Source organism: Scyliorhinus torazame, chromosome 18, assembly GCF_047496885.1.
Source record: "Scyliorhinus torazame isolate Kashiwa2021f chromosome 18, sScyTor2.1, whole genome shotgun sequence".
NCBI lineage: Eukaryota > Metazoa > Chordata > Chondrichthyes > Carcharhiniformes > Scyliorhinidae > Scyliorhinus > Scyliorhinus torazame.
In genome coordinates this window covers 165,826,467-165,852,413 of record NC_092724.1, presented here as the reverse complement: position 1 = coordinate 165,852,413, position 25,947 = coordinate 165,826,467, and the positions used below count along the sequence as shown (strand labels likewise).

The following is a 25,947-nucleotide window of genomic DNA, read 5'->3' as shown; positions in this document are numbered from 1 at the left end:
ACAGATCACCTCCAACTTAGCCCTCCTGCATCTTCTGGAAAATGTGTGAAGATGCTGAGTGAGGCTGTGTCACCATTCCTCTCTTCCCTACTGTCATATAGCCTGCTGGCAGTCAGTTTTACTCGGAGGAAGGACCATATGTAGCCAGCATCTGTGGAAGTGTACCCCAGTATTACCTATGGAAGCATATTCCTGCACAGGGACACTACAGCCTGAGATCAGGGCAGAGGGGTAGAAGAATATTTTGGCCGTTTGATTGTTAGCGCTGAAATTTAAATTCTACAATGCCAAGTGAAAGTTTCTTGCCCCCAAATACCTGATTCTAAAATGTAGACATGTCTGTATTTTTTAAAAATTCACTACGGTAATGTGGACAACACTGACAATGTCAGTATTTATTGCCCATCTCTTATCCTAGCATAGCCAGCAAAGTCCATAGCCCTTGAATGAATAAAAATTGCCCTTGAGAAAGTAACCACATCCTTGAACTGCTGCAGTCCATGTGGTGTAGGTACATCTGCAGTGCTGTCGGAGAAGGTGTACCCAGTGACTGGAGGAACGCTGATATATTTCCAAGTGAGGATGGTGTGCAGCTTGGAGGGAAACTTGCAGGTGGTGTCCCTCTAGATGATAGGGATTGCTGGTTTGACTGGCGCTGTTGAAGGAACTGTGGCAAGTTGCTGCAGTGTAGGACAAAATGATAGTTTGGGGTAACTGGGCATGGGAGAAGGGAGGGAGGAAGTGCCCCGAGTGTGTGCAGTTTGAAATATAAAATTAGGCCAAATGAACCCACAGGATATTGGTTTTATCTGCATGTGGATGAGAAATGGATACAGCCAAAGCAGACTGGATTCTAAGGTCCTTGAGGACAGTATGTACACACTTTTTGCAAGTGATCTCGGCATGTCTTGAATTTCCATTTCTGTTTCTCCCTTATTTTGATTCTTTTCCTTTAATTCATCCTCCAGTTTTAGCCGTTTGTTCAGTCCATCCAGTACTACAACTAAGAAACCCATCCCACCAGTCAACGTTAAGTACAATGCGCCAACCTCACACATCACACCTGGAGTGGTTAAGAAGAGAAGTGGTGCTTTATCTCAGTTGCCTAGTGACAAGTCAAAGGCTTTTGATTTCCTTAATGAAGAGTAAGTTTTACTATATTTGTCAGATATATTGCTTTGTGCACCCATTTCCCCCCCCCCCCCCCCTCCCTCTCCTCCTGAAGGTACTGATGCATGCTCTGGTAGATTTCCTTGAGCATGGAAATCTGGCTAAAGTGACCATTCTCTGAATCTGAACGTAGGTATGAGTGTTTGCATAATTTTGGCTCGGGACTGTATTGTGGGTGAATCTGAGCCTGTCATTATTTGACTTCCCTGCCCATGTACTTTCTAGAAAAAATCATTGGGCAGCGATTTGCATCCCTAGATTTAAAAAAAAAAAATTTAGGGCACCCAATTTCTTTTTTCCCAATAAAGGGGCAATTTTACCGTGGCCAATCCACCTATCCTGCACATCTTTTGGGGTTTGGGGGTGAGACCCACACAGACACTGGGAGAATGTGCAAACTCCACACGGACAGTGACCCAGAATCGGGATCGGTCCCGGTCCTCGGCGCCATGAGGCAGCAGTGCGCACCATGCCGCCGGGGAGATTTGCATCCCTAGAGGATAACACTTTCCTCCCAGTTCCTACTCTGGGGCCATTTGCAGAAGCCCAATGAGATCAGTGAATTTAATGCAGTCTAGGGATCAAACCTCTGAACTTTCTTTGTGTATTGCTCCATTATTCACCATCTTATTAACTTATAAGAAATTTGTGAAGGTCCCAAGAACCATTGCGCAGAATAAAGGTGGCCCAGTGGTTAGCTCTGCTCCCTGACGGGGAGCCGGGTTCAATTGCAGCTTCGGGTGACTGTGTGGAGTTTGCATTGCCTCCTGGTGTCTGCGTGGTTTCCTCCGGCCGCTACAGTTTCATCCCACAGTCCAAAAATTGTGCAGATTAAGTGGATTGGCCTTGATAAATTGCCCCTTAGTGCCCAAAGTTGTGCAGGTTAGATCGGGTTATGCGGATAGGGCGGGGCAGTGGGTCTAGGTAGGGTGCTCTTTCAGAGGGATCGTATAGACTCGATGGGCAGAATGGCCTCCTTCTGCCCTGCAGGGATTCTATGAAGTCTAGAACATTACCAATGTTGCAGAGTAATAGGAAAGATGTGAAAGGTGATTCAAATGCCTGCAGATTAGAAATCGGATTGAGTGAGGTGAGATTTTTCTGGAATGAAAAGCAAAGAAGATAATGGTGAGAGTGGAATTGCCTATCAACTAAGCAGGTTTTTACTGTATCCTGTTCAGAAGTGCAGGACCTTAGAGGAGCCTGTTTCTGCAAACATAAATCAAGTCTTGCATTGATGAACTTTGAGATGTTGAGGGGAAAAAGGTGAAATCAAGCTTTTTGGAGTCTGTTATAGCAACAGTTCCATTTGAGTTTTGGGAAAATGGCAAGGACAGGAAGATTGACTGGCCCCACTCTTCTCCTTCATTCACCTAAGAGGTGCTTAAATCTGCAAGAGGTCTAAATCATCTGTTTTTGAAGGATTAAAAGAATAGATTTACGTTACCCTACAATAGGGTATAAATATTCAGGTTAGCAATTCACTGATATGAGTCAAAGTCGAGAACATAGATCATAAAATTTACAGTGCAGCAGGAGGCCATTCGGCCCATCGAGTTTGCACCGACTCTTGGGTTTACTCCGGGTGCTCCGGTTTCCTCCCAAAGATGTGCAGGTTAGGTGGATTGGCCACGCTAAAATTGCCCATTAGTGTTCAGGGATATGCAGGTCAGATGAGGTTACGGGGATAGGGCAGGGGAGTGGGCCTAGATAGGGTGCTCTTTCAGAGAGTCGGTGTGGACTCAGTAGGCCAAATGGCAGCCTCCTGCACTTTAGTGGTTCTATGGTTACTTCCACACTAAAAATGAGTTTACAGGTGAGGAGTCCAACGTGTGACCTAGAGTCTCTATCATGGATGGAACACAGTAAGAAGTCTTACAACACCAGGTTAAAGTCCAACAGGTTTGTTTCAAACACTAACTTTCGGAGCACTGCTCCTCCCTCAGTTGAATGAAGAGGTATGTTCCAGAAACATATATATAGACAAAGTCAAAGATTCCAGACAATGCTTGGAATGCGAGCATTTGCAGGTAATTAAGTGTTTACAAATCCAGAGATTGGGTAACCCCAGGTTAAAGAGGTGTGAATTGTGCCAAGCCAGGACAGTTGGTAGGATTCCGCAGGCCAGATGGTGGGGGATGAATGTAATGCGACATGAATCCCAGGTCCCGGTTGAGGCCGCACTCATGTGTGCGGAACTTGGCTATAAGTTTTTGCTCGGCGATTCTGCGTTGTCGCGCGTCCTGAAGGCCGCCTTGGAGAACGCTTACCCGGAGATCAGAGGCGGGCGACAATGCAGAATCGCTGTGTCTCTTTTCTTCTAAATTTACAACTTGCCTCTTTGCACAGAGTACAGAAGCATTGAGTGACATCCTTGGGTTTGCAATATAGTTTCCCACACATAATGTTGATGCTCTGTCAGAGTTGTCGAGTAGATGCTCAATGCTTCTGTACGTCAGGGGGGTTTGGATCAGCGGTTTGCCCGGTAGCCTCAGAAGAGGCTATTTGCATTTCTGTTTCATCAGGAAAAAAGAGGGAATTCTAGATAATGGTTAAAGAATTTTAAAATATTAGCTTATGCATGCACAAAGTTGAAATGGTGAATCAGCGGTTGTATTGTGTAATTATTGTTATTTGTTAGTGGCAGTGAGAATACTTCAGCCACACGACGGGAACAGAAGAGGGAGCAGTATCGCCAGGTCAAGGCTCATGTACAGAAAGACGATGGCCGAATTCAGGCCTATGGTTGGAGTCTGCCTCCAAAATTCAAACAGGTAACACTTCAGTCTTTTGTTTCCTGAAAGTCATGTTCCCCACAATTAACTTTTCTGCAATTGGAGATGTTATTGCTTACTGTTGCTATTGTTGTGTTGTATGCATTCTGTGCCAAATATATCTCGTACCTGGGGCTTTAAATCAAGGAAAACCTGACTACCGTTAAAAATGTGGTTGGCTGCTGGATGTTTTCATCCATAAACATTACCTAGTTTGGACAACAAATGTGAAAAACACTTGTTGATATCAAAATGTCTGAATTGGGCCAGGCTGTTCCAACTTTCTGAATTGTTGATGTGTGATTGTGAGTAGTGAACTGCTTCCACACATTCAGGAAATGTTATCATTCACATGAACTCAGCTGGATTGCTTACTCCTTTAAATACAGTGAACAAATGGAAACTGATGCATCGTTTGAATTCAACTGGTCTAACCTTTAAATATCCCTGTGTATTGTACTCCTGTACTGCTGTCTTACAGCACAAGAGACCCAGGTTCAATTCTGGTCTTGGGTCACTGTCTGTATGGAGTTTGCACGTTCTCCCCGTGTCTGCATGAGTTTCCTCCGGATGTTTCAGTTTCTTACCACAGTCCAAAAGATGTGCAGGATAGGTGGGGTTATGGGGCTAGGGCAAGGGAATAGTCCCAGATGGGGTGCTTTTTCCGAGGGTTGGTGCAGACTCAGTGGGCCGTATGACCTCCTCCCGTACTTTTGGAATTCTATGTCAAGGAGTCGGCCCTTCCGAAGAGAGAGGTTCGGAATAAATTTATAAAACAGTTCAGGCTATTTTCTTCCCTGTTAACTGATTCAAAAATTCATTGCAGTGCCAGCTCAGACTGTTCAAGAACCATACACAGAGAGACTCCGATGTTAGGATTTCGGCAACCGTTTACAGCCATTCATCCCAGATTTCAATACTCAAATTCTGGTTACTTGTATATCCCATCCAGTCTCTCCCTATAACTGTACCACAAATTCTGTTTGATTACCTGTGACAGTTTTCTGCCACTTTCCCTAAATTTGTTTCACTGAGCAAACCGTAGAATCATAGAATTTACAGTGCAGAAGGAGGCCATTCAGCCCATCGAGTCTGCACTGGCTCTTAGATCTGGTAATGGGTAATGAGGTAGGTTTAATTGACCTTAGAGTAAAAGACTCCTGAGGAAGTAGTGATCATAACATGATAGAATTTAATATTCAGCTTGAGTGTGAAAAACACGGATCGGAAACAACTTAAATAAAGGAAATTACAATGAAATGAGGAGAGAGTTAGCTAAAGTGGACGAGGCTGATAGATTAGCAGGAAAGACAAGCAGTGGCAGAAGGTTAAGAAGATAATTCATGGCTCTCAGCAAAAATATATTCCTGTAAGGAAGGAAGAGTCTGAGAGAGGTTAAACTGAGCATGGCTAACCAACGGAGTTAAGGAGAATGTTAAGTTGAAAGGAAAAGCTTATAAGGAGGCAAAAGTCAAGAGATAGCCCCGAAGGCTGGGATAAATTCAGAATCCAGCAACGGATAATCAGAGAGAAAATAATCAACAAGGGCAAACTAGCGAGGAATATAAAAACTGACAATAAAAATGTCCTTAAATATATAAAAAGGGAGAGAGAGGTCAAAGTGAACATGGGTCCCTTAGAAAATGAATCTGGGGAGATAGTTCTGGGGAACAGGGGAATGGCGGAGGAGTTAAACCAATATTTTGCATCAGTTTTTGCAGTGAAAGATCGTCGAACATCCCATTAATACGAAAGAATAGGGGGGAGTAGTTAAATGTCATCACCATTACTAGAGAAGCAGTATTAAGACAAACTAATGAGACTAAAGTTAGATAAGTCCCCTGGCCCTGATGGGTTGCATCTTAGTATTCTGAAAGAAGTAGTTTCAGAGATAGTGGACGCATTGGTTGTAATTTTCCCTAAATCCTTGGATTTGGATTGGAAAACTGCCAATATGGCACCCTATTCAAGAAGGAAGGGAGGCAAAAAGCAGACAACTTCAGACCGTTAAACCAAACATCTATTGTTGGAAAAAAAAGTTGGAATCAATTATTAAGGAAGTAACAGCAAATTTGGAAAATCTAATCAAGCAGAGTCAGTATGGCTTCATGAAAGGGAAATCAAGACTGACTCGAGCAAAAACAAAGAAAATTACAGCACAGGAACAGGCCCTTCGGCCCTCCCAGCCTGCGCCGATCCAGATCCTTTATCTAAACCTGTCCAAGGATCTACTCCCCGCTGTTCCGAGCCCGTTCATCTATCTGTCTAGACGCACCTTAAATGATGCTATCATGCCCGCCTCTACCACCTCCGCTGGCAAAGCGTTCCAGGCACCCACCACCCTCTGCGTAAAAGACTTTCCACGCACATCTCCCTTAAACTTTCCCCCTCTCACCTTGAAATCGTGACCCCTTGTAATTGACACCCCCACTCTTGGAAAAAGCTTGTTGCTATCCACCCTGTCCATACCTCTCATAATAATTTTGTAGACCTCAATCAGGTCCCCCCTCAACCTCCGTCTTTCCAACGAAAACAATCCTAATGTACTCAACCTTTCTTCATAGCTAGCACCCTCCATACCAGGCAACATCCTGGTGAACCTCCTCTGCACCCTCTCTAAAGCATCCACATCCTTCTGGTAATGTGGCAACCAGAACTACAAATGTGGCCTAACCAAAGTCCTATACAACTGTAACATGACCTTCTGACTCTTGTACTCAGTATCCCGTCCGATGAAGGCAAGCATGCTGTATGCCTTGTTGACCACTCTATCGACCTGCGTTGCCAACTTCAGGATACAATGGACCTGAACTCCCAGATCTCTGTACATCAATTTTCCCCAGGACTCCTCCATTGACCGTATAGTCCGCTCTTGAATTAGATCTTCCAAAATGCATCACCTCGCATTTGCCTGGATTGAACTCCATCTGCCATTTCTCTGCCCAGCTCTCCAATCTATCTATATTTTGCTGTATTCTCTGACAGTCTTCCTCGCTATCTGCAACTCCACCAATCTTAGTATCATCTGCAAACTTGCTAATCAGACCACCTATACCTTCGTCCAGATCATTTATGTATATCACAAATAACAGTGGTCCGAGAACGGATCCCTGTGGAACACCACTAGTCACCTTTCTCCATTTTGAGACACTCCCTTCCACCACTACTCTCTGTCTCCTGTTGCCCAGCTAGTTCTTTATCCATCTAGCTAGTACACCCTGAACTCCATACAACTTCACTTTTTCCATCAACCTGCCATGGGAAACTTTATTAAACGCCTTACTGAAGTCCATGTATATGACATCTACTGCCCTTCCCTCATCAATTAACTTTATCACTTTCTCAAAAAATTCTATTAGGTTTGTAAGACATGACCTTCCCTGCACAAAACCATGCTGCCTATCACTGATAAGTCGATTTTCTTCCAAATGTGAATAGATCCTATCTCTCAGTAAATTCTCCAACAGTTTGCCTCCCACTGACGTCAAGCTCACAGGTCTATAATTCCCTGGATTATCCATGCTACTCTTAAACAAAGGGACAACATTAGCAATTCTCCAGTCCTCCAGGACCTCACCCGTGCTCAAGGATGCTGCAAAGATATCTGTTAAGGCCCCAGCTATTTTGTCCCTCGCTTCCCTCAGTAACCTGGGATAGATCCCATCCGGACCTGGGGACTTGTCCACCTTAATGCCTTTTAGAATACCAAAAACTTCTCCCTTCCTAAAGCCGACTTGACCTAGAGTATTTAAACATCCATCCCTAGCCTCAACATCCGCCATGTCCCTCTCCTTGGTGAATACCGATGCAAAGTACTCATTAAGAATCTCACCCATTTCCTCTGACTCCACGCATAAATTCCCTCTTTAGTCTTTGAGTGGGCAAATCCTTTCTCTAGTTACCCTCTTGCTCCTTATATACGAATAAAAGGCTTTGGGATTTTCCTTAACCCTGTTAGCCAAATATATTTCATGACCCCTTTAGCCCTCTTTATTGCGCGTTTGAGATTTGTCCTACTTTCCCGATATTCCTCCAAAGCTTCATCAGTTTTAAGTCGCCTAGATCTTATGTATGCTTCCTTTTTCATCTTAGCTAGTCTCACAATTCCACCCGTCATCCATAGTTCCCTAATCTTGCCATTTGTATCCCTAATTTTCACAGGGACATGTCTGTCCTGCACTCTAATCAACCTTTCCTTAAATACTCCCACATTTCAAATGTGGATTTACCCTTAAACAGCTGCTCCCAATCCACATTCCCTAGCTCCTGCCGAATTTTGTTATACTTGGCCTTTCCCCAATTTAGCACACTTTGTTTAGGACCACTCTCGTCTATGTCCATGAGTATTCTAAAACTTAGGGACTTGTGATCGCTATTCCCAAAGTAATCACCGACTGAAACTTCAACCACCTGGCCGGGATCATTCCCCAATACCAGGTCCAGTATGGCCCCTTCCCGAGTTGGACTATTTACATACTGCTCTAAAAAAAACTCTCCTAGATGCCCCTTACAAATTCTGCTCCATCTACGCCTCCAACACTACATGAATCCCAGTCAATGTTGGGGAAGTTAAAATCTCCCATCACGACCACCCTATTGCTCTTACATTTTTCTATAATCTGTCTACATATTTGTACCTCTACTTCACGCTCGCTTTTGGGAGGCCTGTAGTAAAGTCCCAACAATGTTAATACACCCTTCCTATTTCTTAGCTCTACCCATATTGCCTCAGTGCTCGAATCCTCCATCGTACCCTCCTTAATCACAGCTGTGATATCATCTCTGACCAGTAATCCAACTCCTCCACCCCTTTTACCTCCCTCTCTATCCCTCATGAAGCATCTATACCCTGGGATATTTAGTTCCCTCAACCAAGTCTCAATAATACCAATAGCATCATATTCCAGGTACTAATCCAAGCCCTAAGTTCATCTGCCTTACCTGCTACACTTCTCGCATTAAAGCAAATGCACCTCAGACCACCTGTCCCTTTGCGTTCATCATCTCTTCCCCGTCTTCTCTTCCCCTTAGTCACATTGAGTTTATTATCTAGTACCTTACTGGCTTTAGTTGCTGCCTCTTTACTGACCTCTATCTTCCTAATCTGGTTCTCATCCCCCTGCCACATTAGTTTAAAACCTCCCCAACAGCGTTAGCAAAAGCACCCCCTAGGACATTGGTTCCAGTCCTGCTCAGGTGTAGACCATCTGATTTGTAATGGTCCCACCACCCCCAGAACCGGTTCCAATGTCCCAAAAATCTGAACCCCCTCCCTCCTGCACCATCTGTCAAGCCACGTATTCATTCTGACTATTCTTGAATTTCTACTCTGACTATCTCGTGGCACTGGTAGCAATCCTGAGATTACTACCTTTGAGGTCCTACTTTTTAACTTGTCTCCTAACTCCCTGAATTCTGATTGTAGGACCTCATCCCGTTTTTTACCTATATCATTGGTGCCTATATGCACCACGACAACTGGCTGTTCACCCTCCCTGACCTGTGCACCCGGGAGGCAACATACCATTCGGGAGTCTCGTTTTCGACCACAGAAACGCCTGTCTACTCCCCTTACGATTGAATCCCCTATGACTATAGCTCTGCCAGTCTTTTTCCCGCCCATCTGTACAGCAGAGCCAGCCACGGTGCCATGAGCCTGGCTACTACTGCCTTCCCCTGGTGAGTCATCTCCCCCAACAGTATCCCAAACGGTATACCTGTTTTGGAGGGAGATGACCGCAGGGGACACCTGCACTGCCTTCCTGCTCTTTCTCTGCCTTTTGGTCACCCATTCCCTGTCTCCCTCACCAATCCTAATCTGCGGTGTGACCAACTCACTGAACGTGCTATCCACGACCTCCTCAGCATCGCGGATACTCCAAAGTGAGTCTATCCGCAGCTGCAGAGCCGTCATGCGGTCTAACAGGAGCTGCAGCTGGTTTTCTTCAGAATCTTTCAAGAAAATCGCAACCAGCGTGGATAGAGGGGAACCAGTAGATGCGATGTATTTGGACTTCCAGAAGGCGTTTGACAATGTACTTCACACAAGGTTAAGTCATAAGATCAGAACCCATGATGTTGGAGTAGTATATTGGCATGGATAGAGAATTGGCTAGTGGGCAGGGAACAGCAAGTGGGGATAAGAGGTTCTTTTTCTGGTTGGCGACCTGTAACCAGTGGGGTTCCACAGGGATCAGTGCTGGGTCCGCAACTATTTACAATATATATTAATGACGTGGAGGAAGGAAGTGAATGTACTGTAGCCAAATCTGCAGACAACACAAAAATAGGTGGAAAGGCAAGTTGCGAGAGGGATACAAATAGTTTGCAAAGAAATATTGATAGGTTAACTAAGTGGGCAAAAAGTTGGCAAATGGAGTATAACATGTGGAAATGTGATGTCCATTTTGGAAGGGAGAACAAAGAACTACTATTTAAATGGAGAAAAACTGCAGAAAGCTGCAACACAGGGGATATTTGTACACGAAACACAGAAAGCTAACACACAGGCAGCAGGTAATCAGGAAGGCTAATGGAATGTTGGCCCTTATTTCAAAGGGGGTTGGAGAATAAGAGTTGGGAAAACTTGCTGCAGCTGTACAAGGTACTGGTGAGACCACATCTGGAGTACTGCCAGCAGTTTTGGCCCTGTCATTTAAGGAAAGATATGTTGGAGGTGGTTCAGAGAAGGTTCACTCAAATGATCCCCGGTATGGAGGGATTATTTTATGAGGAAAACTTAAACGAGTTTAGAACTGTATTCATTGGAATTTCGAAGAATGAGAGGTGATCTCATTGAAATATATCGGATTCTTAAAGGAATTGACGAGGTAAATGCTTGTAGGAAAAACTAGAATCAGAGAACACAATCTCGGACTAAAGGGACGATCCTTTAAAACAGAGATGAGGAGGAATTTCTTCAGCGAGAGGGTGGTGAATCTGTGGAACGCTTTGCCGCAGAAGGCTGTGGAGGCCAATTCACTGAGTGTCTTTGAAATAAAGATAGATCGGTTCTTGATTAATAAGGGGATCAGGGGTTATGGGGGGAAGGCAGGAGAATGGGGATGAGAAAATATCAGCCATGATTGAATGGCGGAGCAGACTCGATGGGCCGAGTGGCCTAATTCTGCTCCTATGTCTTATGGTCTTATGGGAGGCTGTTTCCCCTCATGGGTGAGGGAGCCTCGGACCAGAGGCTATAATCTCAGAATAAAAGGGTGCAATTTAAGACTGAGATGAGGAGGAATTTCTTCTCTCAAAGGTTTGAGTGTCTTTGGAATTTCTTGCCACCGAGAGCTGAGGGGGCAAAGTCTTTGTGTATATTTCCAGAGTATTCATGTAACTTGTTGGTTTCTCCTTAGGTGACGAATGGTGGTCTAAGTGACAGCAAGATGAAAAATCTGCCTGTGCCAGTGTATCTGCAACCTTTGGATGACAAAGATACTTACATGAAGGTAACCAAATAGTTGATCAATACAGTCTGCTCTTTGAATGTGAAGGTTGTTTACTGAAGACAAAAAGTGTTTAAAATCTATCGGTTCATAGTTGGAGAACTTTGAGTTTGGATTTCCTCCTTGAATTCTTGCAAAGAGTTCAGACCCCAGCTGGCTGTATGTAATCAGGAGCTGCACGAATACTCAGCATGAGCCTGGATACAGCTTCAGACTGTCACCGTTTGAAATGAAGCATCACCCAGGTGTTAATTTATATGCAAGAGGTCAAAAGCACAGAGTTGCTCATGAAACAAACTGCACTTCAACAAACAAAGAACAAAGAAATGTACAGCACAGGAACAGGCCCTTCGGCCCTCCAAGCCCGTGCCGACCATACTGCCCGACTAAACTACAATCTTCTACACTTCCTGGGTCCGTATCCTTCTATTCCCATCCTATTCATGTATTTGTCAAGATGCCCCTTAAATGTCCCTATCGTCCCTGCTTCCACCACCTCCTCCGGTAGCGAGTTCCAGGCACCCACTACCCTCTGCAGCTTCATCACATGAAACTTTCGAGCTGTTGTGAAACTCATTGATCGGGGAAACACTTTCTACCAATGGCTACTAACAAGACCAGTTTGCTAATATTTCCAACTAATAGCAACCAGAGGTCATCGATTTTTATGTATTTTGACAGTTTCTGCTGTGGGAAGGAGATATAACTACCCACACAAACATAAAATACTGCTGTAACATTCTGGACCTCTGAATTGCAGCAACATCATTCCTATAGCACCTTTATTGTCATAAAATCTCCCAAGGTGTTTTACAGAGGCATGGTAAAACAAAAATGACAGCAAGCCACATGGGGAGATTGAAGGCAGATTACCAACAGCTTGGGCAACAAATTGATTTGAAGTCCCTTAGAGGAAAACAATCTGGAAAGAGTTGTGAGGAAATTTCAGATGTTAGGGCCCAGGCAGCTGATGGCGCAGTCGCTGCTGATTGAGTGATTTATTATCAAGAATGCTCATGATGTGGCAATTAGGGGATTGCAGTTATTTCAGAGTTGTGGAACTGGAGGAGATTACAGAGATATAGAGGGGCGAGGTCCTGTAAGCATTTGAAAACAAAATTGTGAATTTTAAATTGAAGCGTTGCTTAACTGGTATCCAGTGCTGGTCTGTGGTGGGGGTCGGTGGTAAACAGGATTTGGTGCAATTTAGGACATGGAGGACCCTAGGCTGCAGCACGGGAGACTGACCCTAGGGTACAGCACGGGAGGCTGACCCTAGGGTACAGCACGGGAGGCTGACCCTAGGCTACAGCACGGGAGACTGACCCTAGGGTACAGCACGGGAGGCTGACCCTAGGCTGCAGCATGGGAGGCTGACCCTAGGCTGCAGCATGGGAGGCTGACCCTAGGCTGCAGCATGGGAGGCTGACCCTAGGCTGCAGCACGGGAGACTGACCTTGGGTACAGCACGGGAGGCTGACCCTAGGCTGCAGCATGGGAGGCTGACCCTAGGCTACAGCATGGGAGGCTGACCCTAGGCTGCAGCATGGGAGACTGACCCTAGGCTGCAGCACGGGAGGCTGACCCTAGGCTGCAGCACGGGAGGCTGACCCTAGGCTGCAGCACGGGAGGCTGACCCTAGGGTACAGCATGGGAGGCTGACCCTAGGCTGCAGCACGGGAGGCTGACCCTAGGCTGCAGCACGGGAGGCTGACCCTAGGCTGCAGCACGGGAGACTGACCCTAGGCTGCAGCACGGGAGGCTGACCCTAGGCTGCAGCATGGGAGACTGACCCTAGGCTGCAGCACGGGAGACTGACCCTAGGCTGCAGCATGGGAGACTGACCCTAGGCTGCAGCACGGGAGACTGACCCTAGGCTGCAGCACGGGAGACTGACCCTAGGCTGCAGCATGGGAGGCTGACCCTAGGGTACAGCATGGGAGGCTGACCCTAGGCTACAGCACGGGAGGCTGACCCTAGGCTGCAGCACGGGAGACTGACCCTAGGCTGCAGCATGGGAGACTGACCCTAGGCTGCAGCACGGGAGACTAACCCTAGGCTGCAGCACGGGAAACTAACCCTAGGCTGCAGCACGGGAGGCTGACCCTAGGGTACAGCACGGGAGACTGACCCTAGGGTACAGCACGGGAGACTAACCCTAGGCTGCAGCACGGGAGACTGACCCTAGGCTACAGCATGGGAGGCTGACCCTAGGCTGCAGCACGGGAGACTGACCCTAGGGTACAGCACGGGAGACTAACCCTAGGCTGCAGCACGGGAGGCTGACCCTAGGCTACAGCATGGGAGACTGACCCTAGGCTGCAGCACGGGAGACTGACTCTAGGCTGCAGCACGGGAGACTGACCCTAGGCTGCAGCATGGGAGGCTGACCCTAGGGTACAGCACGGGAGGCTGACCCTAGGCTGCAGCACGGGAGGCTAACACTAGGCTGCAGCATGGGAGGCTAACCCTAGGCTACAGCATGGGAGACTAACCCTAGGCTGCAGCACGGGAGACTGACCCTAGGCTGCAGCACGGGAGGCTGACCCTAGGCTACAGCATGGGAGGCTGACCCTAGGCTGCAGCACGGGAGGCTGACCCTAGGCTGCAGCACGGGAGGCTGACCCTAGGCTACAGCATGGGAGGCTGACCCTAGGCTGCAGCATGGGAGGCTGACCCTAGGCTGCAGCATGGGAGGCTGACCCTAGGCTGCAGCATGGGAGGCTGACCCTAGGCTGCAGCATGGGAGGCTGACCCTAGGCTACAGCATGGGAGGCTGACCCTAGGCTGCAGCATGGGAGGCTGACCCTAGGGTACAGCACGGGAGACTGACCCTAGGCTGCAGCATGGGAGGCTGACCCTAGGCTACAGCACGGGAGACTGACCCTAGGCTGCAGCATGGGAGGCTGACCCTAGGCTGCAGCACGGGAGGCTGACGCTAGGCTGCAGCATGGGAGGCTGACCCTAGGGTACAGCACGGGAGACTGACCCTAGGCTGCAGCATGGGAGGCTGACCCTAGGCTGCAGCATGGGAGGCTGACCCTAGGGTACAGCATGGGAGGCTGACCCTAGGGTACAGCATGGGAGGCTGACCCTAGGCTGCAGCATGGGAGACTGACCCTAGGATACAGCACGGGAGGTTGACCCTAGGCTGCAGCATGGGAGGCTGACCCTAGGGTACAGCACGGGAGGCTGACCCTAGGCTGCAGCACGGGAGGCTGACCCTAGGGTACAGCACGGGAGGCTGACCCTAGGCTACAGCACGGGAGGCTGACCCTAGGCTACAGCACGGGAGGCTGACCCTAGGCTACAGCACGGGAGGCTGACCCTAGGCTACAGCACGGGAGGCTGACCCTAGGCTACAGCACGGGAGGCTGACCCTAGGCTACAGCACGGGAGGCTGACCCTAGGGTACAGCACGGGAGGCTGACCCTAGGGTACAGCACGGGAGGCTGACCCTAGGGTACAGCACGGGAGGCTGACCCTAGGCTACAGCACGGGAGGCTGACCCTAGGCTACAGCACGGGAGGCTGACCCTAGGCTACAGCACGGGAGGCTGACCCTAGGCTACAGCACGGGAGGCTGACCCTAGGCTACAGCACGGGAGGCTGACCCTAGGGTACAGCACGGGAGGCTGACCCTAGGCTACAGCACGGGAGGCTGACCCTAGGGTACAGCACGGGAGACTGACCCTAGGCTGCAGCACGGGAGGCTGACCCTAGGGTACAGCACGGGAGGCTGACCCTAGGCTACAGCACGGGAGGCTGACCCTAGGCTACAGCACGGGAGGCTGACCCTAGGCTACAGCACGGGAGGCTGACCCTAGGCTACAGCACGGGAGGCTGACCCTAGGGTACAGCACGGGAGACTGACCCTAGGCTGCAGCACGGGAGACTGACCCTAGGGTACAGCACGGGAGGCTGACCCTAGGCTGCAGCACGGGAGGCTGACCCTAGGCTGCAGCACGGGAGACTGACCCTAGGGTACAGCACGGGAGACTGACCCTAGGCTGCAGCACGGGAGACTGACCCTAGGGTACAGCACGGGAGGCTGACCCTAGGGTACAGCACGGGAGACTGACCCTAGGCTGCAGCACGGGAGACTGACCCTAGGGTACAGCACGGGAGACTGACCCTAGGCTACAGCACGGGAGGCTAACCCTAGGCTGCAGCACGGGAGGCTGACCAGGATTGCGTTAGAAAAGTTTAAACAGCAGAGGAGCTGAGACGAGGATTGAGGCGATGTTATGGCGAGTTTGGATATGTGATTGGAGGCTCATCTCAGGATCATAATGAACCAAGTTTGCAAAGTCTGGTTCGGCGTCAGACGGTTTCCAGGGAGAAGGATGGAGTTGGTGGTTAGGGAACAGAGTTTATGGGGGGGAAATCAAACAATAGCTTCAGTCTTCCTGATATTTAATTGGAAAAAATTGCAGCTTATCCAAAACTGAATTTCAAACAAGTAGCCTGATAATTTTAGAGGGACTGGAGGTAATCTGGCCCACGGGCGAAATAGTGGTCGAGGCAGCTGATTGTACAGCCTCAATCTTAGTGACAAAGAAATCCATGAGTCGCTTGCGTCTTGTGGGAGGCAATGATGGATGAGCCAGGAGAGAGGGATTGAAGATGATGATGTAATGGGGAAAGGAAGCCGGGGGTTATATTTTCATTCCATGGTGATCCTGGAATAGTGAGAAGTTTTCACAGATGGGAGAAGGTGGTTTATCCAACCAGAATTAGTGTAGTTTCAGCACAGAAACTGACCATTCAGCCCAACAAGACCATGTCAGTGTTCATGCTCCACACACTGTTGGTTTGTGGCTGACAGTTATGCCAAAGTTTAATCCACAGGCTTTTGAAATGTGAACACAATTACGTTAACCATTGCTTCTTGGTTATTCATTGCCCTTTCAACTGTGGGCTGTGTCCTGCATTCTGGATCCCGACTCTTTACTTGGAGTCCGCAACAAAAATAGTCATCCTTCCTATTAAGTGACCTTGACTGAAGACCCCGTCTTCTTTGTTTTCCTCAGTTATGGTGTGCAGTGGGCGTCAACTTGTCTGGTGGAAAAACCCGTGACGGCGGCTCGATCTTCGGTGCTAGCGTGTTTTACAATGATGTGTCCAGTTCTGAACCAGAAGGTAATAAGCAGCGGAGAGGATCTCAGAGCAGCTTGGACCGTTTGGAGACAGAGCTTAAAGTACGTATATTATCATTAAAAAAATTACACTTGATGGTTTTAGCATTTTCAAGTATTTTTACATCTTGAATTATTTTGAATGTATGTATTTTTAAATCGCTTTGAATCGAGATTTCATAAGGGGTTTGGGTAGAGTAGATAGAGAAAAACCTGATTCAGGCCCAATGTTTTGATCCTAACAGATTCTCAATGTTACATTTTGCTGCCTTGCATTTTATTACACAGTTTATTGTTTGTGTAATTTCAAGAAGGAATTAGATATAGCTCTTGGGGCTAAAGGGATCAAGGGATATGGGGGAAAGGAGGGATCAGTGTATTGAACTTGATGATCAGCCATGATGATAATGAATGGCGGAGCAGGATCGAAGGGCCGCATGGTCTCCTCCTGCTCCTATTTTCTGTGTATGTTTCTATGTATATGGTAGATTGGGAGCTGTAATAAGTTTGCTTATTAAAATCTATATTGAGCAGGAGCAAGAGAAGGAGCTGAGGAATCAGGAGGAGCTGTCCAGCCTAGTTTGGATTTGTACAAGCACACATTCTACTGGCAAGGTGGTGGTGATAGATGCCAACCAGCCTGCTAAGAATTTGGACAGTTTCTTTGTCTGCAACTCCCACATCCTTTGCCTTGCCAGTGTACCAGGTGAGTTCATTTTCCATGTGCCAAGAATTGTGTTGGTTGACTTTTAAACAGGCATAGCCATTGGTAACTCAAAAGATTTATATCTTTTTGGCTTTAATGAAAAGTTTTGTTAAGCTTATAGTTGGAGGCTTATGGCTTAAAGCCTGTAATTGCTCTCTCTCTTCAAACTCTTGTCTCCTCCTTTTGCCCCTCTTCCCCACCCCCACCTCACTTAGAGGTTTATTTTGGTGAAGTTTTCATTGGGTTACAGGAAGGGAGAGGTGTTCTCTGAAGCTCAGCTGTTTCTATTAGTTCCCATTGGTGTAGGAATAAGGATACTTCTCACCTTAAGAAAAATTGAATGGATTATGATAAGATTGGGCCTTACAGTTTGTTCTTTTCCTTGTCTGGAAATGCGCAGTGAAATTTGGTTATTAATTTGTTTCATGAAAATTTAAATTTGTAATAGTTAGGATGTTACTACCAGCCACTCATTGGTGTAGAGTTAGCCACAGTGCCAAAAGTAACTTGTTCCTTGGCAACCAATTTGACACAAGCTTCCACAAACATCAGTGAGATAAATGAGCAGATGTATTGTTTTATAGAAGTTTGTGGAAAAATAAATATTGACCCAGGACCCCGGGACAAATCCCCCATTGTTCTTCGAAAATATGAGTGGAATTGGATATTTTATGTCTTCCTGAGAGGGCGGCTAGATCCCTAGTTTAACAGCTCATCCCAAGGATGTTGCCTCTGATAGTGCAATGCTTCCTCAATACTGTATTGGGAGTGTCGGCTTGGGTAACGTGCTCGACCATTTGAGTCTGAGATGTGGATGCTACTGACCAAACCATACATAAATTGTAGAAATTCTTTGGAAGAACATGTAGCTGAGTGAGATGTTTGCTTTTAAGTAATAATATTGAGTGGCATGATCAAATTGACGATTATTTGTAATAAGTCACCCCATCAATAATTTCTAGGTGCTCACGAGACGGACTATCCTGCAGGGGAAGAGGTTCCAATGGATGCTGATGGAAGCCAAGCGGAATGTGCCTCTTTGGCAGGGAGTGTCGCCAGTAACAGTTCAGCCGGAAGTGACAATCTGCTGGGAGGGATCACAGTTGTTGGTTGCACCACAGAAGGCAATACTGTCCTTCCAAGCACACGCACCCCTGTCAGTTCCTCACCCATCCTTGAAGGAGAGCCAGGTATGCAGTTAAATAGATTTATGTGCTGACCAAGGTTTCTATCCGTCAGGGACATCAATTTCTGTTTAGTAGGTTAATAATGGTTTGCATTTATTCCATTATACTGACCTGACACATTGTGGAAATTCTGTGGGAAAATATTGCTGTGAGAACTGTGGGGGCCATTCTCCAATATTGGGCCCAAGGGTTCGCGCCGACGCGTTTCACGACGGCGCGAACCGGACCCGGTCATGTACGGTGGGGGCCAGCAGGACGCTGGAGCGGTTCACGCCGCTTCAGTCTCCTTTCGCGGCACCAAGTGGGCGCGGTGCCAACCTGCGCATGCGCAGTTGGGCCAGCTAAATCCTGCGCATGCGCAGTTGGGCCGCGCCATCCTGCGCATGCGCGCGGGGGACTTCTTTAGCGTGCCGGCCCCGTCTCAAGATGGAGTCGGTGTTCAGGGGTCGGCCGCGCCAGAAAGTAGGCCCGGGGAGGAGAGGCCGGCCTGCCGATCGGTGGGCCCCGATTGCGGGCCAGACCCCATCGAAGGCCCCCCCCCGGGTGAAGGAGCCCCCTGCCCACAGGCTGCCCCCCGACCGTTGCCGCAGAGCACCCGCTGGCAGCGACCAGGGGTGAACAGCGCCGGCGGGACTCTGTTGTATCGGCGCGGCCGCTCGGCCCATCCGGGCCGGAGAATCGTCAGCCCCGCCGATTCCAGTGGCCGGCGCCATGCCAAACGCGCCGGCGCAAATGGTGGCGATTAGCCGCACCTCGGAGAATCACGCGTCAGGGCGCCGTGCGCGGTTGCGCCGATTCTCCGGCCCGGCACGGGGCTCGGAGAATCGCCCCCTGTATGTTTTAAACCAATGATAGTGATCAGTGTGATCACACTGATGGTGCGAAGGGTGCAAACTAATGGTAATTAAGATCGGATCTATTATAAACCCAGGGGATATAAAGGGAAGCTGGTCTTTAGCTTGAGCTTTTCCTTGCCACAGGCCACCATTACTGTGATGGTAATAAGTAGGCTGCTGCTGTGAAACTGCAAATCTACATACTGTTTAAATCTTAAATTCCTTTTAAATTGGCCCAGTATAAGTACTAGTGCAGTGTTTCGAACCTGGAGAATTAAATGTAAGTAAATATTTACCAGAGTGGTAAAGGATAAATCAATGAGCCCGTCTCTGAAAGCAGTTCATATGGTTTGTTTGGATGTTTTCAAATCCTTGTATATTCAGGACAGTGACCTACAGTCATACCTATGTTGGGTAGATGGTTCAGTGACCAGGTGAAACTAGGTCCATAGGCTCTCCGGTCTTTTTAAAGGATCTCTGCTATAATAGTTGTACTTTGTTGCAGGGGAAATTGGTGCTATGCGTGTCAGCCCTGACGGAAGTTTGCTAGCAACAGAAGAGGCCACAGAAGCAACAGAATCCAACTTAAATCTTCCACTATCAGATGATGATTTAACTGATGTCAGTCAGTCAGGAGCTTACACGGAGCATGTTTTCACAGACCCTCTGGGAGTGCAGAGCTCGTCAGACAGTGCACAGACATTTAACAGACGGTATGTAAACCTGTATTGCAAGCTGCACAGAAAATAACATTGTCCCCGATTAAATACATCTCCCTTTCCCAACCTAACTTCCAGCATATTGACAAGTAATGTGTTATCTATGGGAAGGCACGTGATGTGGTGCATTAGTTTGCAGTGGCCTCTATTGAATGTATAACTGTTCTGGAAAATTCTATTTCAGTAGCTGCACACCAACAATTTATTGGCCCGGGAATCTTGGCCATCAATCTCTGATAATCGAAACTAAGGCTGTCTGTGCACCAATGGAGCAGAGTAACTGGGCCCTTTAATCCAAAGCTTTAAAAAAAAAAAAATCTTTTATTAGAAACTTGTATCAAAGCAGAGTAAACACCCTGGGAAACATACTCTTCCCCCCCAACACCCCCCTCCAAACGACGATTAGCTCCTCAAACACAGTCACAAACATTCCGCAACTTTTCTCAAACTCCTCCACTGAGCCCCTTAACTCATACTTTATCTTCTCCAACCACAGGTCACCCAACCAAGCCGCTACCCCTGGTGGCGATGCCGACCACCACTCCAGTAAAATTCGCCGCCGTGCAATCAGAGAGGCGAAGGCCATGACATCGGCTTTCCTCCTCTCCATGAGCTCCGGATTCTCTGAAACCCCAAATATCGCCATCAAAAGGATCCGGGTCTATCTCCTCCTCCACTATCCTGTCTAAGACCGCGAACACTCCCGCCCAGAATCTTCCCAATTTTTCGCAACCCCAAAACATGTGCGCATGATTCGCTGGCCCCTGCCCACACCTCTCGCACTCATCTGCTACCCCCTGAAAGAACCCACTCATTCTCGCCCGAGTCACATGCACCCTGTGCACCACCTTAAACTGTATCAGGCTCATCCTTGCACACGAGGAGGTTCCGTTTACCCTTCGCAGTGCCTCACTCCATACTCCAATTGATCTCCATTCCCAACTCCGCTGAGATTATGCCCTCTGGTCCCAGACTCTCCCTCAAGGGGAAACAGCATCGACCCTGTCAAGCCACTTGAGAATCCCATATGTCTCAATACGGTCACTTCTCATTATTCTAAAGTCCAAAGTGTACAGGCCCAACCTATGCTATGCAACCTCTTGTCATAAGAAATATACCCAGTTAACCTTCTCTGGACTGCCTCCAGTACCAGTATATCTTTTCTTAGACAAGGGGACCAAAATTGTTCACCGTATCCGGCTGTGGTCTAACTGGTGCCGTTTATACTTTTAACAGGACTTCCCTATTTTTATACTCCATTCCCTTTGAAATAAAGGTCAACGTTCCATTTACCTTCCCTACTACCTGCTGAACTAACTTGCATGCTAGCTTTTCGTGATCTATGCATGAGGACCCCCATGCTGCAGCTTTCTGCAGTCTTTCTCCACTTAAATAATAATCAGCTCCTTTATTCTTACTACCAAAGTGCATAACTTCACATTTTCCTACATTACATTCTATCTGCCAAGTTGTTGCCCACTCACTTCACCTATCTATGTCCCTCTGTAGACCCTTTGTATCATCCTCACCTTCCCACCTATTTGTGTGTCATCCCTCGTCTAAATCATTAATATGGAAGGTAAATAATAATTATTATCTTTTAAAAATATTTTTTTCAATTTGGGGACAATTTAGCGTGGTCAATCCACCAATCCATCTTTTTGTGCTGTGGGGGTGAGACCCACGCAGACATGGGGAGAATGTGCAAACTCCACACGGACAGTGACCCAGGGCCGGGTCGGCGGCGCCATGAGGCAGAAGTGCTAATCACTGCGCCGCCATGCTGCCCTATATTAAATAATTATGGCCCATGTACTGATCCCTGTGGCACTCCACTAATTATAGGTTGACATCCTGAAAATTCCCCTCTTATCCCAACTCTATCAGTTAGCCAATTCTCTATCCATGCTAATATACGACCCCCAACACCGTGGGCTCTTATCTTATTAAGCAGCTTGTTGTGTGGTACCTTATCAAACACTTTTTTGGAAATACAAGTATGTTACGTCTAATGGTTCTTGTTTATCTCTGCTCATTCTACCTCAAAGAATGCTAATAAATGTGTCCAGCATGATCTCCCCTTCATGAAGCCATGCTGACTCTGATTATATGATGTATTTCTAAATGCTCTGCTATTACCTCATGTAGCATTCTCTAACATTTCCCATGGCAGATGTTAAGCTAACCATAGGCCATATGGTTACCTGTTTTTTTTCACATCCCTTTTTTGAATAAGGGTGTTATATTGGCTGTTTTCCAATCCTCTGGGACTTTTCCAGAATTTAAGGATTCTTTTTTTTAAAACTGATATTTTATTCGAAGTAGACACATTATCAACAGAGTACACAGTCAATCAAAACCTTGGGCGAGATTCTCCGACCCCCCCGCCGGGTCGGAGAATCGCCGGGGGCTGGCGTGAATCTCACCCCCGCCGGTTGCTGAATTCTCCGGCACCGGAGATTCGGCGGGGCCGGGAATCGCGGCGCACCGGTTGGCGGGCCCCCCCAGCGATTCTACGGCCCGGATGGGCCGAAGTCCCGCTGCTGGAATGCCTGTCCCGCCGACGTGGATTAAACCACCTCTCTTACCGGCGGGACAAGGCGGCACGGGCGGGCTCCGGGGTCCTGGCGGGGGCGCGGGACGATCTGGCCCCGGGGGGTGCTCCCACGGTGGCCTGGCCCGCGATCGGGGCCCACCGGGCGGGCCTGTGCCGTGGGGGCACTCTTTTCCTTCCACCTTCGCCATGGTCTCCACCATGACGGAGGCGGAAGAGACTCCCTCCACTGCGCGTGCGCGGGGACGCCGTGAGCGGCCGCTAACGCTCCCGCGCATGCGCCGCCCGGCAATGTCATTTCCGCTCCAGCTGGCGGGGCACCAAAGGCCTTTCCCGCCAGCTGGCGGGGCGGAAATCAGTCCGGCGCGGGCCTAGTCCATCAAGGTTAGGGTTCGGCCCCCCAAGATGTGGAGGATTCCGCACCTTTGGGGCGGCGCGATGCCGGACTGATTTGCGCCGTTTTTGGCGCCAGTCGGCGGACATCGCGCCGATTATGGAGAATTTTGCCCATAGTCTTTATTTTATAAATTTAAAGTACCCAATTTTGTTTTCCAGTTAAGGGGCAATTTAGCCTGGCCAATCCACCTACTCTACACATCTTTGGGTTGTGGGGGTGAGACCCACGCAGACACAGGAAGAATGTGCAAACTCCACATGGAGAGTGACCCAGGGCCGGGATTGAACCCAGGTCCTCAGCGCCACAGTCCCAGTGCTAACCACTGCACCACTCCGCCCCATCTTGAAAACATTTAATGAAGGAGCTTCAACTGCTTCACTGGGCAGGGAATTCCATAGATTCACAATCCTTTGGGTGAAGAAGTTCCTCCTAAACTCAGTCCTAAATATACTTCCCCTTATTTTGAGGTTGTGTCCCCTAATTCTGCTTTCACCCGCCAGTGGAAACTACCTACCTCATCTATCCTATCTATTCCCTTCATAATTTTATATGTTTCTATAAGATACCCCCGCATCCTTCTAAATTCCAACGAGTACAGTTCCAGTCTACTCAATCTCTCCTCGTGATCCAACCCCCTCAAATCTGGGATTAACCTAGTGAATCTCCTCTGCACACCCTCCAGCGCAAGTATGTCCTTTCTCAGGTAAGGAGACCAAAACTGAACACAATACTCCAGGTGTGGCCTCACTAATACCTTAGACAGTTGCAGCATAACCTCCCTAGTCTTAAACTCTATCCCTCTAGCAATGATGAATAAAACTCCATTCGCCGCCTTAATCACCTGTTGCACCTGTAAACCAACTTTTTGCGACTCATGCACTAGCACACCCAGGTCTCTCTGCACAGCAGCATGTTTTAATATTCTATCATTTAAATAATAATCCCTTTGCTGTTATCCAAAATGGATACCTCACATTTGTCAACATTGTATTCCATCTGCCAGACCCTAGCCCATTCACTTAGCCTATCCAAATCCCTCTGCAGACTTCCGGTATCCTCTGCACTTTTTGCTTTACCACTCATCTTAGTGTCGTCTGCAAACTTGGACACATTGCCCTTGGTCCCCAACTCCAAATCATCCATGTAAATTGTGGGCCCAACACTGATCCCTGAGGGACACCACTAGCTACTGATTGCCAACCAGAGAAACACCCATTAATCTCCATTCTTTGCTTCCTATTAATTAACCAATCCTCTATCCATGCTACTACTTTATGCTTAACACCATGCATCATTATATTATGCAGCAACCTTTTGTGTGGCACCTTGTCAAAAGCACTTGCGCTTTATCCTCACCCACCTGTGCCTTGTCCTGCTCCCCCAACCACCCACATACATTTCCCAATCCTACCCTCTACCAAAATCTTCTGGGAGCCGCAGCTGCTCCAACAATATGTATTCCGGTAACTGGGGGACCATCTGACACTCCTTTCGTGCAAAGTGCCGCATCTGCAGATATCTAAACTCACTGTCCCTCGGCAGCGCAAACCTCTCCTGCAGCTCCTCCACTCCCATCAACATCAGAATTTAAGGATTCTTGGCAGATTATTAGTGCATCCACTATCTTTGTAGCTACTTCCTTTAATATCCTACAATGCAACCCATCAGGTCCAGGGAACTTAATGGCCTTTTGCCCAATTAGTTTACTTGGTATTTTTGGTCTAGTGATAGTTATATTTATTTCCTCTTTCGCACCCCTTCCCCCTTGATTATTTTGGGTCTTCTATCATGAAGACTGAGACAAAGTATTTATTTAATTGCTCTGCCACTTCCTGGTTCCCCATTATTATTTCTCCAGTCTCATTTTCTAAGGGGTCAATGTTGTCTTTGGCACCTCTCTTCCTTTTTATATATTTAAAGAAGTTTTTTAATTACTTGCTAGTTTATCTTCACCCTCTTCATTGTTTTTGTAATCATCTTTTATTGTTTTTTAAAACTTTGCCAAGCTTCTAGTTTACCACTAACCTTTTCCACATTGTGTGTTTAATAATGTCCTTGACTTCCTTGCTTAACCTTTCCTCGAATCCACTTTCCTCATTGGGATATATCTTTGAGTCATGAACTATTTATGGGCTGCACGGTGGCACAGTCGTTAGCACTGGGTCCCGGGTTCAATTCCAGCCTCGGGTGACTGTCTGTGTGGAGCTTACACTTTCTCCCCGTGTCTGCGTGGGTTTCCTCCGGGTGTTCTGGTTTCCTCCCACAGTCCAAAGGTTAGGTGAATTAGCCATGCTAAATTGCCCCTTGGTGTCCAAAAAGGTTAAGTGGGGTTACTGGGTTAAGGAGATAGGGTGGAGGTGTGGGCTTAAGTAAGTTGCTCTTTCCAAGAGCCAGTGCAGACTCAATGGGCTTCCTCCTGCGCTGTAAATTCTATGATAAATGTCTGCCATTGCTGATCAACTGTCTTTTTTGCTGAACTCCTTTCTCAGTCCACTCAAGTCAACTCTGCCCTCATTCCCTTGTAATTACCCTTAATTAAGTTTAGCACAATTGTTTCTGACCCAGGTTTCTCACTCTCAAACTGAAAACTGAATTCTGCCATATTATGGTCACTGTTCATTAAACCTGCCTCAGACATTGCCAGATCCAAAATAGCCTGATCCCTGGTTGGATCCACAACATAGTGCTCTAGGAAATTGTCCCAAATATGCTATGAATTCTTCCTCATGACTCCTTTGCAAATTTGATTTTCTCAATCCACATGATGATTAAAGTCACCCATTATTAATGATGTGGAGATGCCGGCGTTGGACTGGGGTGAGCACAGTAAGAAGTCTTACAACACCAGGTTAAAGTCCAACAGGTTTGTTTCGATGTCCCTAGCTTTCGGAGCGCTGCTCCTTCCTCTTCATCCACCTGAGGAAGGAGCAGCGCTCCGAAAGCTAGTGACATCGAAACAAATCTGTTGGACTTTAACCTGGTGTTGTAAGACCCATTATTCAAGCACTGCCTTTTT

At 47.6% G+C, this 25,947-nt stretch overlaps 1 protein-coding gene across 11 annotated transcripts in view; it reads left to right on the top strand.

Annotated features, from left to right (window-relative positions):
• LOC140395719 (C-Jun-amino-terminal kinase-interacting protein 4-like) overlaps positions 1–25,947 on the top strand; it is a 128,303-nt gene that overhangs the window by 70,022 nt on the left and 32,334 nt on the right. For 6 of the 11 annotated variants that reach the window (XR_011936284.1, XM_072483845.1, XM_072483843.1 and 3 more), the window contains 7 exons: positions 969–1,145; positions 3,812–3,944; positions 11,306–11,398; positions 16,428–16,595; positions 17,064–17,238; positions 18,201–18,428; positions 19,767–19,974. Coding sequence is in view for 10 of the 11 variants with exons in the window: in XM_072483845.1 (XP_072339946.1) it covers positions 969–1,145; positions 3,812–3,944; positions 11,306–11,398; positions 16,428–16,595; positions 17,064–17,238; positions 18,201–18,428; positions 19,767–19,974 (1,182 nt within the window). In the remaining variant the exon portion in view is untranslated. The remainder of the gene's footprint in view (positions 1–968; positions 1,146–3,811; positions 3,945–11,305; positions 11,399–16,427; positions 16,596–17,063; positions 17,239–18,200; positions 18,429–19,766; positions 19,975–25,947) is intronic. The other 5 variants (XM_072483846.1, XM_072483848.1, XM_072483839.1 and 2 more) reach the window with 1 other exon arrangement.